Source organism: Sardina pilchardus, chromosome 24 (assembly GCF_963854185.1).
Source record: "Sardina pilchardus chromosome 24, fSarPil1.1, whole genome shotgun sequence".
Taxonomy (NCBI): Eukaryota; Metazoa; Chordata; class Actinopteri; order Clupeiformes; family Clupeidae; genus Sardina; species Sardina pilchardus.
Genome location: NC_085017.1, coordinates 16,090,624 through 16,105,886, shown reverse-complemented (window position 1 = coordinate 16,105,886; position 15,263 = coordinate 16,090,624). Strand labels below are relative to the sequence as shown.

Genomic DNA, 15,263 nt, shown 5'->3' with positions numbered 1-15,263 from the left:
AACGTAGAGATTTTTTTTCTCTGAATTTAAAAAATCTACATGTGGCCCTTAATACACTTCCGTAATTCTAAGCCCCCGTTTACAGGAAAAAATGCATTTATTTCAATGAGGTTTGTCCTTTCATTTACATGAAATAGAGGTTTTATCACTGACAATGATTATCTCTGAAGACTCCAGATTCACTGTTGCATGTAGGCTAATCAAGGGAAAACTTGATCAAGGGAGCATTTTTGCATTGTGATTGACAGGCCAATGTTGTTCCCTCGTACAGTATGTTTCTGATTGGCCACCTGTTTGCTAGAGGGGTTTGCGACACTCCTCTCCAGCTGTTTTTAGCATTGGTGTGAATGGAATTATTTGAAAAGTGAAGGAGTGGAAACATATTTTTTTTTTACATATTTCATGGTCTTATATTTTGCAATCAGGTGTTGTACAAGATACTGACAGCTAAATAACTTTAGAAAATGACCAGTTAACAATGTAAAGGAATTGGTGTAGAAGGAGGATGGTTTGTGTGTTCCCCCTAAAGCTCACGGTAAGCTATTTCATAGCTCCTATTGTTTAGGTCTATCCAGTTAACTGTAGAGGCATTTCACCCCCTGTATCGGTTGATATACAGCACTGTATGTATATTTAAGTATAGTGAGGTTGGTGAAACAATGCTGGGGTTTCTGGGCCTGGCACTTGGTTTGTTGACTGTAACCACATTCGTCCTCACTGCTCATATTTCATCTTTGGCTGTGCTTAGTCACAACAACCAAGTCAACAGGATTCTTCAAATTCATACTTACAGTACTTGCCTTGTTTAGTGCAGTAAGCATCAATTGCTGTAGTTTATATTAGTTTTACAGTTTTACTGTGAAGTAAAGGACACATCTAATTGCTTTTCGATTTAATATCAAATTAATACTTAAAACAACATTTCCCTGCTACAAATGGGGTTTCTCTTTCTTCTGTAGTTTCTAGTATTCCTCAGAGTGAGAGATGCTGAATGGATATTTAAGCTGATAAGTGGTGTTGGATTCCTTCTGTGAAAAAAACCTCCTCTTTTGCTCCTGTTTTTCTAGTTTTTTGGGGAGACCTTGGGAAGGTTTTACATTGTGTTCACCATTTACTGAAGAAACTAAAGGAATAATGATAACATCTTTTTGGGGAAGGAAATATACTGTATGGAATTGAGATTGTGAATCAGACTCAGCAGCTGGATTTATGGTAAGTGTATAAATATTCTTTGTGCCCATATTTTCTCAATATTTTTTACATTTGTTATTTGTGTCTGTCATGGGTATGCGATGTGATATTTTAAACTCTACTCTGGGCATTGTGGGTTTTGCTTCAGTTGAGGAGGCAGCAGGTATGTAGTGTCGTGGGTTTTTATCACACTTCTCATCTAAATGGTGCCTATAGTGGTTGAACCACCTCAAACAGCATGTAATAAGAGTAGCACATAATACGATGTTTAACACATCACAGTGATTTGTTTAATCACCATCACAGGAAATGTCTCTTGGTGTTACCACATAAAGGAAATTGTGCAGTAAATGCATGTTAGTGTCAACCATGGTGAAGTTACTGAAAGAGATGTAAATGTAAATGTTTTAAGTCCTGTTAGTCCATTGAATAAGTCAGAGAGGGAGAGAGCAGCGCTACAAGGAAAGAAGGGAGTTCAGCAGAAGGGCATTGCGTGGGAGACAGTGGAGGTGAAGAGAAGGGTGAACGATACAGTGAGAGTGAGAAACATAAAATGAAATAATACAATGAATCTCATAAAGGGCAACACTTTACTTGAGGGCACTATGATCTGTATAAGAGTGACATGACACTGCCATGACATGACATGTGAACCCTAACTCTAACTTGTCATGACAAAAACTGAACGTTTATAATGTTTATGACAAGTTCATGTCAGTATCATGCCACTCTTGTATATACGGGTCATTTAAGTAAAGTGTAACCCATATTCAGTAGTTTGACAACATTATAAAAGCAACATTTATGTAAAACAACAAACAACAAACAAATTTGAGTAGAAGTGTGACACACACACAGTGTGTGTGTGTGTGTGTGTGTGTGTGTGTTGGCGGTGGAGGGAGGGGAAGAACTTATCAAGATGAGAGACACAGAATGTCATTCCTCAGCTCAGACAGAGCACTCCCTCTATCCAGCACAGGTATGTCATCACACACTCATTCCTACTCTGTTTGACAGCATTTATGGATTTCATAGGGTACATTTTCCACAGAATATTCAGTGAAAAGGGTATTTCATTTAGAAAATCTGTTTATTGATCTCACTTTCAGTGCTTGTTATTTAGCATATTTCTTACTCAAGCTTTTTCATCAATGTAGAAATAAATCCCTTCTGTTTTATGACCAGCAGTTTAAAATCAGTCTCTGTGTCACTTCATTGATTCTCAGAAGTAATCATTGTTGAATGGTGAGAGGTTGTTATACTGTAGGAATGTCTTTTTCTGTTTCATTGTATATCTTCAGACGCCAACATAGGAAGGAATACAAAATGGAAACGGTACAGTACAGACCATGAATGCTATGCATGTTATCATGCCATAATTGAGTATGCTTTGTAGTCGTAGTAGCCTATTATGTGGCCTAAGTAATGTAAAAGATCAATGCAATATTTGTTTTTTTTTTTTTAAAAATACAACAGAATAGAGTTGATGTGTACATTATGACAGTATGTGAAAACAAAAGTCAGTGAGGCTGGTATCCTTTTCTCTGCCTGCCCTCCTTTCCCCTAAACCCCCAGGAGATGTGGTGGGGAACCCTTGGCTCTGTCCGCCCCTTCTCCAACTTCCGTCCAGAGATAGACGTAGAAGACATCCAGACTGCCTGCCAGCAGAAAGGTGCTCCTATTTACTCATTGGCCATTCAGTCCGTGCGCTATATTTTTCTTAAATAAGTGTCATCATTCTGATGCGAAATTCAATTTACATTTGATATGGATGCTAATCTGTGGGTTTGTGAATACTGAATAGATGTGAAGACCCTGGTGAAAATCATGACGAACCGAGACAACGCCCAAAGGCAGAGTCTAGCCCAAGCCTACATCTCAGCCACAAGCAAGGTAGCATTCAAAAGATATCTTGTCATCGATACATCAGCGGACCAGTCCCAGATCACTCTGTCTGCATCAGATAGAGTGAAGTTTGAGCAACCTATCCTATGAATTGGTTCAGTGGATCAATGAGTCTCTCTCTCTCTCTCTCTCTCTCTCTCTCTCCTCTTTCTATCTCTCTGTGTATGTGCTTGTGTGTGTGGCAGGAGCTGACTGCGGACCTGAAGAAGGCACTGTCTGGGGACCTGGAACGGTTGATGTTGGACCTCCTGCTGACCCCAGATGAATTTGACGCCCAGCGTCTTTACCAGGCCATGAAAGTGAGATATTCAGAGAGGCATTATGCACTCAAAGCCTTGTAGACCGTTTCAATCTGTTCCCAGAGGATTTCCAGTTGAACGATTCAAAGTCAACACAGACACTTAGCGTATGCTCTTTAAAATGCAAAACTTGTTTTTCTTTTTTTGTCCCTGAGTTGCCATTAGCTCAATGTTTGTTTTCTGTGCCACTTGAAACACTTCAGGAACAAACCTGTTTTTCATGCAGTTGAAAGGGTCTATATCAGATAAGCAGACAGGATGGCATAGTCAAAATTGTGGACTATACCTTTAAGAACACATTTGTTTACAGTCATCATCTTTTTTATTGCTGTGTGGGTGACAGAGGTGTGTTATTAGCATAGCACTGACATAGGCTTTCTCTTAAGTATGAGAGATACAGATAGCCTACAGCAACAGTCACTGTGATAAAGACTGACATGTGGGGCTATTCATTCTTTTTTGTTCACCTTGCCTTGTGGCTATGCAATGCCAGTACTAGGTTTTTTTGGTCTTAGCAGACATAGAAATGTAAGTCCTCCTTAATTTAGTGAATCACTTGCATAGATTCTTTCCTGAACCATCAAAGCCCAAATGATGATATGGTGTTTGTTCTATGATATAACCCCCTGAGCTGAAAGTCTGTATGTGTGTGACCTCAGGGACTGGGCACAGATGAGGAGACCCTACTAGAGGTATTGTGCACAAGATCGGCCATGCAGCTGAGAGGCATCACTCAGGCTTATAACGACAGTGAGTGGCTCCACTAGAAGTTTTTTTGTTGCCCTTATTATGATAGGACAGTGAGGATATTGACAAGAAGTGGGTGGGAGAGAGAAAGATGGGGTGGGATGACTGGGATCTATGTGGGTAGTGGGTGTTTTTGCGAGGGCATTTTTTAGTAGGCCGTCTGACTAAGACACTGATACCCTGCATGTGTGTGTTTGTGTGTGTGTGTGTTTGTGTGTGTGTGTGTGTGTGTGTGTGTGTGTGTGTGTGTGTAAGAGCGAGTGTGGGCTAGTCCATTTCTACAGTGTGTCCCCCATATTGACACACACACACACACACACACACACACACACACACACACACACACACACACACACACACACACACACACACACACACACACACACACACACACACAGTCACACACACACAGCCCACACAGACACACACTTGAACTGGGGTCCCTGTGGGCATTTGGGTGTGAACATGGTACAAGTGCCACTGTAGTCAGTAGAGCAGCACCTCAGTGCCTCCCTCCATTAGTTTTTATGTCGACTACTGTCTACACTCAGAAACAAAGGGTTTGCTTTCATTCTTAGAACACCTTTACAAATATTTAAAAGTTCTACTTACAACCCTTTATTTACAAGATTTAAAAAAAAAAATCTAGATTAAATCAGAGAACAGTCTAATATCCAGCCTGACTGGCTGTGTTATCTGATATGCATGCCATTGCTCCTTATCTTCACAGTGTACAAGAAAGATCTGGAGAACGACTTGGTTGGTGAGACCAGTGGAGACTTCACCAAGTTACTTCTCGCATTGCTCAAGGTACAGCGGAAGGGACGTTTTAAAGGTTTTTCACCGTGGTGTTGTGGGTGATGGTTTGCCGTGTTAACGCCGGGCATAGGCTACAGAACACCTGAGCTTGCTTTCGCTATTTCTGTGTTTTATTTTTTGTTGTTGTTGTTGTTGCAGAAGGAGACTGTACCAGGATCAGTTGAGCAGGACATTGATGTGAGAAAATGAGGATTTCTTTTTTTTTTTTTTATTGCCATTACATTACACTACATTACATTTAATTTGAATGACGCTTTTTAACCAAAGCGACTTACAACATGGTAAAAACATTTTTAAGCTTTTAATAGCAATTCTAACAACAGATTTTACAACAATAAACAGCAACCACAATAAGTGCATCAATGAGTGCAATTGTCCGTAGGATAAGCAAGACTAGTTGTAAGTAGTGCTATGAGAGGAGATGTTCTCTGAAGAGCTGCGGTCATTAAGGCCAATATGATGCAGTGTATGGAATCAGTTATTGTGTAAACCAAGCCAAAGCATTGTTACAGAGCCTTTAACGTGACATAATGGCTCTGTATAACGGGACATTTTACTACTTAAGAAAACTATTTGGTAATGAGATAATAATATGAACACATGATACTTTGGAAGCTATTTATTTTTGACTGTTTGTATTGTATCTGTATGTATTCATGCGTGTTTCTGTACACCACCACAGCGCCTTTCTGAAGAACTGAAGGGTGAGAAGGCAAATGCCACCCCTTGGATCAGCACCCTAACGACCAGACACCCAGACCATCTTAACAAAGGTATTCCTTGCTTATTGATTTTTTTGTGGATCTGTTTCAACTTCCACTTCCGTCAACCTTTTGACATACTGTACTAGACATAAGTTGGCACAATGATGATGTGATAGGTCGAGCTGTGGTGTTGTACAGTAATGTTGCAGGCAATGGAGAGGATTAGAAACATTTTGAGGGACTTCTTTCCTCAGTAAAAACTCAATGAAACTCTGATTTCTCTGAACTATAATGTGACTTAGTGCTGACCAGACTGGAAGCAGATATTGAGCAACCAGTGGATGAGGCTCTGGAGAAACGTTTTGGAGGGTTTCTGTCTGGAGACCTGAAGCTGGGCTTGACAACACTTGGTGAGAGTGTGAGAGTGAGAGTGTGAGAGTGAGAGTGAGAGAGTGAGAGAGTGAGAGAGTGAGAGAGTGAGAGAGTGAGAGAGTGAGAGAGAGAGAGAGAGAGAGAGAGAGATTTACGGTGCAAGCGTTTTCTTTTAATTATGTCTCTTCTGGTTGTTGCTCTACAGTGCAGTGCATACAAAACCCAGCTGCCTACCTGGCTAAACGACTGCAAAGCATGAAGGTACACCACTCCACGCCCCCCCTAAACCCCAACCCCCATCTTTCACCTGTAAAGCTTACGGCGCGTGTTACAGATAACAGGTTACACACGTGTCTTCTGTGTTATCATCAAGTGTGTGATTGTGTGTCTGTTCCCTAAGGGAGGCGTGGTTCAGGGGGTGCTGGTGTCACACTGTGAGGAGGATCTCCTGGTGGTGAGGGTAGCATACCTGAGAGAGACAGGCACCTCCCTCTATTCCACTTTACAGGTATACCACACACACACACACACACACACACACACACACACACACACACACACACACACACACTGACACACACACACACACACACACACACACACACACACACACACACACACACACACACACACACACACTGACACACACACACACACACACACACACACACACACACACACACACACACACACACACACACACACACTGACACACACAGACACCTCACGCTAACAAGGAAGCTCAAATTCAAATACACAACATCTGTTTACGTAAATCAGTGTAATACTGTAGCTTAAAAAAAACATTACTCAGTTGACGCATTAATATTTCAGACTCATACCTTTTACACAGATAACTCACTATCACTAACAGACATACTCAATACACAATCTATCTATGAATGTAACAAAATGCATTTCACAATTCGTAAATAGTCTCAAAGCAAGCTTGCAATACCACAGTGATGTACTATTGTTATGCATTTGTTTGTCACTATCTGATTATTATAATATATGATATGATATTGTTTCTTTGAGCAGAATCAATTCAAAGGGGACTTTCAAAATGCACTGCTGGCACTGTGTCGAGCAGAAGACTAGCTGAAAGGGGGAGAGGACACCGTGAGGACGTTACACTGCTCATTATCCCTGATGAAACTCTCACTCATACAAGTCTACCAAGATGAACATGTGAGAAAAGACGGGAGAAAAAATATGCTACTAATAAAGATTATTTGGACTTCTTTTCTTTTTACTGTTGAAAACTTAATTTTTCACTTTTCATTTCACATTGTAGTGCAAGCTGTAAAAAATACTATATGGTTCAACATATTCAACAACATAATTGACACTTTCATTCATAAGGATTAGAAAATCTGTTGTGGTAGACCCACCTACAGTCTAGGCGAACTCACATAATAACCCCACTGTTCACTGGCTGATGTCAATCAAACAGTGCTGGATGCGTTTTCAGGCCACATGAGGGCAGCTTTTACCCCAACATGAGAGGCACCACCATGGGCAACACGCAGCTCAGCAAGCTGGCAGAGATACCAGTGGTGCCCGCAGTGAGGCAGGGCAATGTGCTCAGTTTAGTTGTCTTGGATGTGGTCATGGTTGTGGATGTGGTGGTTTCTGGCGCTGTGGTTTTTTCACTGGTTGCCTTTGCAATAGAGGAGGTGTTGTCCTCTTTTGTTGGTGTGCTCCGCGTGGCTGTAATGTTTGTCAAGCTTTTGGCTGCTGTTTTTGCTTCAGCTGGGGCCTTGTCATTGTCCAGGGTTGTAGTATTTTTTACAGGCTCGCTTGTGGTTTCTGCTGTGGTGGTTGTTGTGGTGGTGTAGTTAGTCTGTTCACCAGTGACTGCCATGGTTGTCATATTATGGCCAGGGTTGTCTGGTGTAGCTGTATTTATAGTGTTTGTTGTAGCTCTGGTTGTGACTGTCATATCGATATCGGCCATGGTAGTATTTGCTGTGGTGGTTGCTGTGGTGTAGTTACTCTGTTCTCCAGTGACTACCGTAATTGTCATCACTGGTGTAGCTGTAATAGTTGTTGTGGTTGTTGTAGCTCCAGTTGTGACGGTCATATCTGCCATGGTAGTCATTGCTGTATCATCGGTGCTTTTCATTGCCACTCTCTGAGCTGTCCCTTTGACTGATATTTCAGCTGGAGTTGTGTCATTTGCCAGGGTTGTATTTTCTGCAGGCTCACTTAAGGTGGTATTCTCCATAACCACTTTGTTAGTTAGTGTGCGCATAGGTGTTGACTCTGTTTTCTGTACAGCTGTGGTGACTGCAATGCTGCCTGTAACTGTCACTGTAGTTGGTGTCAGTGCTCCCTCTGTGGTGGTTGTTGGTAATGCAGTGTTCACTGTTTCATTTGTTGCTGTGGTGTCTGTAGACTGTAATTAAAAGCAACAAAAGAGTTGTTAAACATGGAATAATTGCATAGCTAACTTTCAATACATTCTAGCCTCTTGAAACTTGGATATTTTCACTACCCTGAAAATAGATGATAGTCTGACCATCTAATCCTTTAACCTTGACAAAATTTGAACAGGAAGCAATGTGGTGGAAGTGACACGCCTAAGTAGCATAAAAATAAAAAAAACGTTTTTCGTTATGAGAGTATTTCTTTGGAATCAGGATGGGCCTTTGCCAGTCAATTAGGAGGAAGAGGCATGTGGGTACTCAGAATATTGATGATATCCGAGTTCAGTTTAATGGCCAGTCTACAAAGTAGCCTACACTAGATCTGGGTCCATTTTCCAGAAGCTAATGTTAGTTGATTGGCCCAGTTAACAGTAATTGGTTTACAGTAAAAGGCCTGATACAGATACAGATTTTCATCGATGTAATCTTAAAATGATTTTATAGCAGGGCAGACTCACTGAAGGACTGGAATTAGACAGAATAGTTGGTAATACATTAATACATTATGATTACAATACGAAAGGATGGTTTTGATAGACTAGGACATTTTGGAGGAATAGTAGTCAGAGAAAATGTTTGAGTGGAAGAGGAATATTCCAAAAAGAAACGTGCCTTTATGAAAAAATATCCTAGGAGAACGTCTCTCTCTCTCTCTCTCTCTCTCTCTCTCTCTCTCTCTCTCTCTCTCTCTCTCTCTCTCTCTCTCTCTCTCTCTCGCTCTCTCTCTCTCTCTCACACACACACACACACACACACACACACTCACACATACAATTACAAATACAATCATTAAAATGCAAATGTGTTTTCCTCATTAAATTGAGCTATCATTCTACTGCAAAGGTACCTGAGTCATTGTATGCCACAAGAGAGCCATGCTGCAGACAGACAGGAGTTTCATGCTGAGATCGATGGTCAGATGGTAGCCTAGATACAGCAGAATTCTTCAGGGCGTTCTGAGCTGTAGAGGATGGGCGTGTACCAAACTCCCTCTCTTTTTCTGTGTGATCTGCGGTGGCTTTCGGCAATTTCGGCTTTTATATCGAACCCCATCTTGATGTCATGCCACCCTGATGTTTTTTTATTATTATTATTTATGGGGGGAGTCCCCTGAGAAAACTCAACTCGAAGTCACTTACCACCCTCTTGTGCCATGCAAACATAGACATTTACTTCCATGATTGCTGTATTTGCCCCGTGTTTCTCCCTTAAAACACCAGAGAGTGTTAGTATCATAATCTAAGCACTTCCATAATGAATTTCTAAACTTCAGGTGCAGGCACAAATTAAGTTTCTTCAATTAGACACCACACGGCATGACAAACGGCAAGGGTATGACCTGTTGTGTGTGTGCTCAGTATTACTAATAAAGACACGATGGCACCCTTGCTGATTTCCTTTGATTAAAATCCAGATTTCATCTCACTAAATGTCCATCATAACAAGTTCTCCCTTAACCGTAAAGGCGAAGAGGAGGATGTTTGAGGATATTATGCAAGGCCTGGCATGAAGATAAGGAGAACCAATATTTGTTCACTATAGACTTATTATCACAAAGCTTTCCAGAGTTACAGTAATGATGATGCTGCTGACTATAGATGGATCTAATGCGTTCACTATTCTGTACTGTGTGTGTGTGTGTGTGTGTGTGTGTGTGTGTGTGTGTGTGTGTGTGTGTGTGTGTGTGTGTGTGTAATCTGGCCCCATCAGTTAATAAAGTAAGCATTTTTACAGATTGCATTAAACTTGGGCGGTCGTAGTGTACTATAATTTCCCAACTATTAGCTGCAGCTAACATTGACTTTGCTAAATGTCTTCAGCTATGAGGTTAATACATGAGGGCAGTTGATATGTTTTCTTTTGTTTGTTTGTTTGTTTGTTTAAACTTGCATAAAACACTGTGCTGCAGTTTATACACAATGTGGCTAATGTCTGTAACCACTACATTTCTGTAGTGGTTACAGACCTGGGCTACCATGCAGTAGTCTGATACCTGTCTTCCACTGTTGTGTCCTTGAGCGAGACAATTAACCCCAAATTGCTCAGGGGACCGTGGCCCTTTAATATAAAGGACATATTAAGTTACAATGAATAAATGAGGTAAATGACATTAGCTAAATCCTTAATGGATGGAAATTGCTGTAGTAGTATTTGTACTGGGATGCTGTCTGGAGAGTAGAATTGGTCACTTGAGATGAAACAACTATCTGCATTTTTAAACCAGGAATAATGTTTAATGATGAAGTTTTGACAATTTGCTGAATATGTTCTGCTCTGAGGAATCTGCAGTAACAGATACAGTAAGTGAGATTAGTTGTGCAACATGAGTTGTGGCCCCAAGGTGGTAGGTATACCATTTTGATGAAAACGAAACTTATTGGTATAATCAAAACTGAAACGGAATGTGTTATCTTTTAGGGGGGTTAGAAGAAGGTTAGTAAATGGACTTCTAAGAAAGGTTGTGGGTAGAGCAATCATATCTTTGCCAGTTGCCTAGACTGGAGAGAATATGTTTATTTTGGCTCAACTATAGTGTTGGCTAGCAACAGTGAACCTAACCTGTTACACAGCTATTAAAATCATCATGTGAAAAAATTATGCCATATTTCTAAATCCTGAAAGTAGATGAAAGTGTAGTCCAAACATATATTCCTTTAATCTTGCACAGGAAACAGTTTGATGGGAGTGGCACGCCTAAGTGGCATAAAACTAAAACTGCTGTTCATTATGATAGTACTGTATTTCTTTGGAATCAGGATGGAAACTTGCCAATGAATTTGGAAGAAGGGGTGTGTGGGTGCAAAGTACAGAAGAGCTCTGAATTTTGTTCAGTTTCAAATGGTCTGTCTCCAGAGCCGGCAATAGATCTGGGTCCATTTTCCACAATAAACAAAACATCTTCAACAGTGTGCATGGTTGGAAGGCAATTTTAATTGGATTGGAAGGACATTTTAGTTGGATTGGGCAAGTTTTAAAAGTGTTTAAAAGAGTTTTTGATACAAACTAAGTGTTGTCTAAACTAGACTAAAGAACTGTTGTTCTTCTATCTGACAGATTAATCTTATTACTATGCGTCTCTAATGAATGTCATTTCACATACAGTATACAAACTTACTATTTACTGTGGTAATGGATTATTTGTATTAAACATGGCAGATACAGACATACATGCAAATACATATCATGTGGGGCAAAGTCTTGTGATGATAGTTAAACATACATGCAGGGCAACAGGATTAAGCAGTGCCAAGAACCTCCCACCCCTGTCTCCCCCAAGCTAGTTGGTATAGGTCCATTAGCTGTGCCCGGTCCCTTCTTTACGGGGCAGTACTCTGCTTGGCAACAGGTAGGCACCGGGGCCCTCATGGGCATATATCGGCAGTAAATATAAGCCACCTCAGGTGCGCCATCTATGTCTTAGGACATGGATGAACTGAATATGAATGTTGACATTGTTCTCTATTGCTTTGCACTATACAGAGAGAGAGAGAGAGAGAGAGAGAGAGTTTTGCACTACACACACACACATGGAGAGAGAGAGATAGAGAAATACACCAGTTTTAATCAGTAGCTTAATATGATGGGCTAAAAAAACAGTGTGTATGCTAGAATAACGTGGTTATTCCTCTCCATTTCTTGATTTGAATGTAGAGCTAATTATTCAGTTCATAGTTGACATAAAATGGTTGTCAGGGGACTTTTTTCTGACCAGTCACAACCCTTGCTAATTGAATACAGAAAAGTAATGCAAGAAAGGAGTAGCCTCACATTGTTTTACTACTTCTTTCAGTTTTTTTTATAAAAAAAAAACCTTTTTCACATTTTTCAGTCATTAGATTAATTTATTTTTACATTTATTTACAGTAAAAGGTATGATACAGAGAAAAGCACATGTTGAGTGCTATTACAACACCTACTTGACATTTGAGTTCAAATTTAAAATCAGATGTGCATTCTGGGCCTGGGTTTGATATTCATGACCTACAGTATCTGTTAGGCTATTGTTATTATTATTGAAAGTAATCTTTTTTGAAAAGTAGACTTTTGAAAGGCAATGATTTTAAAGAGTATACATATTCTGGAACGTCAAATTTTTTGTTCTTTTCCCACTCTGTCAAACTCACCAATACAATCCCAACTTCCTCCATAATGCTTTATGAGTTATGATGGCCTAATTATTTTATAGTTTTATTTTGTGCAGCTTGAGTGCCAAATGGTACTAGTAAGGAAGTTCACTGAGTTCCTGTTTACTTCCTCCAAAGGTCTTTTCAATTGACTTCAAAGGAATGTGACTGTGAAAGCGACTATGACTAATCTACTTGACCTCTTTTGTTGTGTTTGCGAAAGTGTGACTAGTGTGAATGACACAATGACTTACATATCTCAGAACAGCGTCCATGTTGCTTCAGACACCTGTGTGATAACAGAGCAGACTGTTTTGTATAAAAGAGTCAAATAAGATAATAGAACATTTGAGTTACTCTGTTCCTTTTGTTGCCTGCCCATTAGTTAGCAATAGTTTTGAGATATCATGAAAGCCATTCCATACTCACTGCTGATCTCTGAAATTATACACTAGATAGCTAAAAACATATTTTTAAGCAGTCTATGAATAAATGTACTGTAAGGTGTTAACAGGTTTATGTAAATCATATCCTTAACACCTTCAGTCCACTTTTCAATGAAAATCACGTTGAAAATCATGAAGACCTGACCTATATTACTGGCCCTCTTTTCTAACTACTCAGAAGACAAAACCCCGATTTTATTAAGAGCTAAATTGGTGTGCTGCTGTAATGTTGCCCATTAGAAATCACAACAGAAACAAGACCATGGTGGACAAGACTATGACTGACAACCATACTTGCAGCTATTGTCATATCTGAGGAGCACATGTCTGTTGAAGTGATACTGAATAGGGTAATATTTTGGTTAACCATGCAGCCAGGCAAGCATCACACAGACCTAAGCACCAGTATGGAAGTAATGTAGCCTACTCATAAAGCATGAAGTTCTCCAAATGCTATGCTTCTCCAAATATCTAACCATTTAAAGCACATTTCAGAATCATGTTTTCTTCTTCACACCTGACTCCAGCCTGCAAACGTGGCCCAGGATAGTTCGACATGACACCCTAATTAACTTTGCTCACCAGTGTAGCCCTTTGCAGTTCAACAAGTAAGGTTTACAGGACTAGTTTCTACTGTAACTAACAAGTCTTTGCACAACCAAATAATCAGATATCTAGATATATTGACTTCTTGGTCAGACATTATTGCAGTGTTATTGGCCCCATGCAAACTATTGTGAGAAAAGTCAACATGCAGGTGACTCTTCTGTCTATCAACTCTTAAAGGTAGGGTATGGAATGAGCTTTTTTGGCCATTTTTGCAAAATCACTTGAAATCCTATTCCTAACCCACTTATAGCCACTAAGTTGGAAGCACTGAAATGGAAATTAAACACGTCAATCATCTGCGGAACGGGCAGGGCTCGAAAAACTCCAGCCAATAGAATTCCTCACCCCATACCATCATTTCACAGCTCGATCGTCAATCTAACGTCTTAATCCTCTTCCTACTCCCCCTCCCCACCGCGCGCGACCCTTTCGAAAGCTGGTGACCGCGAGTCAGTGCTGAAACGAAACCAACTGCCTGCTGCTGCACGTCCATGTTCCCCTCTTGTTGTGTCACTTCATTTCTATACAAACTAACTAAGGCAGCGGATACCTACGGAAACTCAATCACCCACGCAATAAATAAGCTATGTAGCAAAAATTACATTTTACCATGACACGAAGAGTGCTGTAAACATGAAATCGAAACTTAACAGCTTGGAGCTACGGTGGAATAGGCGAACCAACGGGGCAGCACTAAACTCGGATATTTCAGGAGATAATCGCCCTGGTAAGAACAAACCAGATTCTGTTCAAATATACACACCTATGGCTACTGAACCATGTGTACTACAACCCTTTGGAGGTGAATAGCCTAAAGAATGTAATTGGGGAAGTTGATGTGAGTGATTGTATGGAGACTAGAGCTTATAGTGCTGTAGTCGCCAGGATGGCATTTCATTTAGCCTGGCTCGCTCTCGCGCTGCGCATTTGAATTGTCGCTCGTGCATGGAGGGCGGGACTTGAGGTTGTATATGTTCAAACTCTGCCGTCCGTTTTGCTAATTCCGTACCCAACCTTTAAAGGGTTAGTTGGTCATTTTTGCATTTTACACTGGAGCAACCATAGACTGGAGCAACCATAGACTGTATATACATATACAGTCTATATATACAGTCTATACAGTCTATGGGAGCAACAATCTGATGTCCCAAAGGTTCCATTGACCTTGTGTCCTGCAGAATCCAAGTGTAAACACAGCATCAACACATGCAGATTTATAGTACAGATTGCGAGGACCTTATTATAGCCCTCATCACCCCTTCGATAATATATAGTAGCCTAATATAGACATACTGATCTCTGAAATGATACACTAGATGGCTAAAAATCCCCATGAGTGAAATATACCCGCACACTAACAATTCCTGCAACTGCAAATCCATGTTTTGAACAGTAAGCTTATACTGTACGTTCTATGAAGCCTGTTTACTGGTTCAACAGATTGTTTAAAGTCAAATGATTTTTTTTTTTCCGCTTATCATATGCCTAACAGTTTCCCAACAAATTAGCATTAGAATCCATCATCATATTCAGTCACTGGGAAAATGGGGTCAGGGACCGATCGATTCTTGATTTTTTTTGACATTATTGCAATTATGATTATATGAAGATGCAT

At 40.3% G+C, this 15,263-nt stretch overlaps 1 protein-coding gene across 2 annotated transcripts; it reads left to right on the top strand.

Annotated features, from left to right (window-relative positions):
• The first annotated feature begins 986 nt into the window (after nucleotides 1–986).
• On the top strand, nucleotides 987–7,292 carry anxa14 (annexin A14). Of its 2 annotated transcripts, none has more exons than XM_062530019.1 (13): nucleotides 987–1,212; nucleotides 2,493–2,526; nucleotides 2,767–2,863; nucleotides 2,996–3,084; nucleotides 3,282–3,395; nucleotides 4,055–4,145; nucleotides 4,873–4,952; nucleotides 5,100–5,138; nucleotides 5,644–5,734; nucleotides 5,968–6,075; nucleotides 6,243–6,298; nucleotides 6,438–6,545; nucleotides 7,079–7,292. In XM_062530019.1, exons 2-13 carry the CDS (start codon nucleotides 2,518–2,520, stop codon nucleotides 7,136–7,138), a joined length of 942 nt encoding a protein of 313 aa, XP_062386003.1. In that variant the 5' UTR covers nucleotides 987–1,212; nucleotides 2,493–2,517; the 3' UTR covers nucleotides 7,139–7,292. The 2 variants fall into 2 exon arrangements, with proteins under 2 accessions (XP_062386003.1, XP_062386002.1); XM_062530018.1 differs by lacking the exon at nucleotides 987–1,212 and adding an exon at nucleotides 2,115–2,170.
• The last annotated feature ends 7,971 nt before the right edge of the window (nucleotides 7,293–15,263 follow it).

Bases quoted from the DNA above. Each gene is read 5' to 3' on its own strand.
- anxa14 (XM_062530019.1), top strand. The intron at 4,146-4,872 runs GTGAGTGGCTCC...TTATCTTCACAG, and splicing joins CACTCAGGCTTATAACGACA to TGTACAAGAAAGATCTGGAG. The intron at 5,735-5,967 runs GTATTCCTTGCT...AATGTGACTTAG, and splicing joins CCCAGACCATCTTAACAAAG to TGCTGACCAGACTGGAAGCA.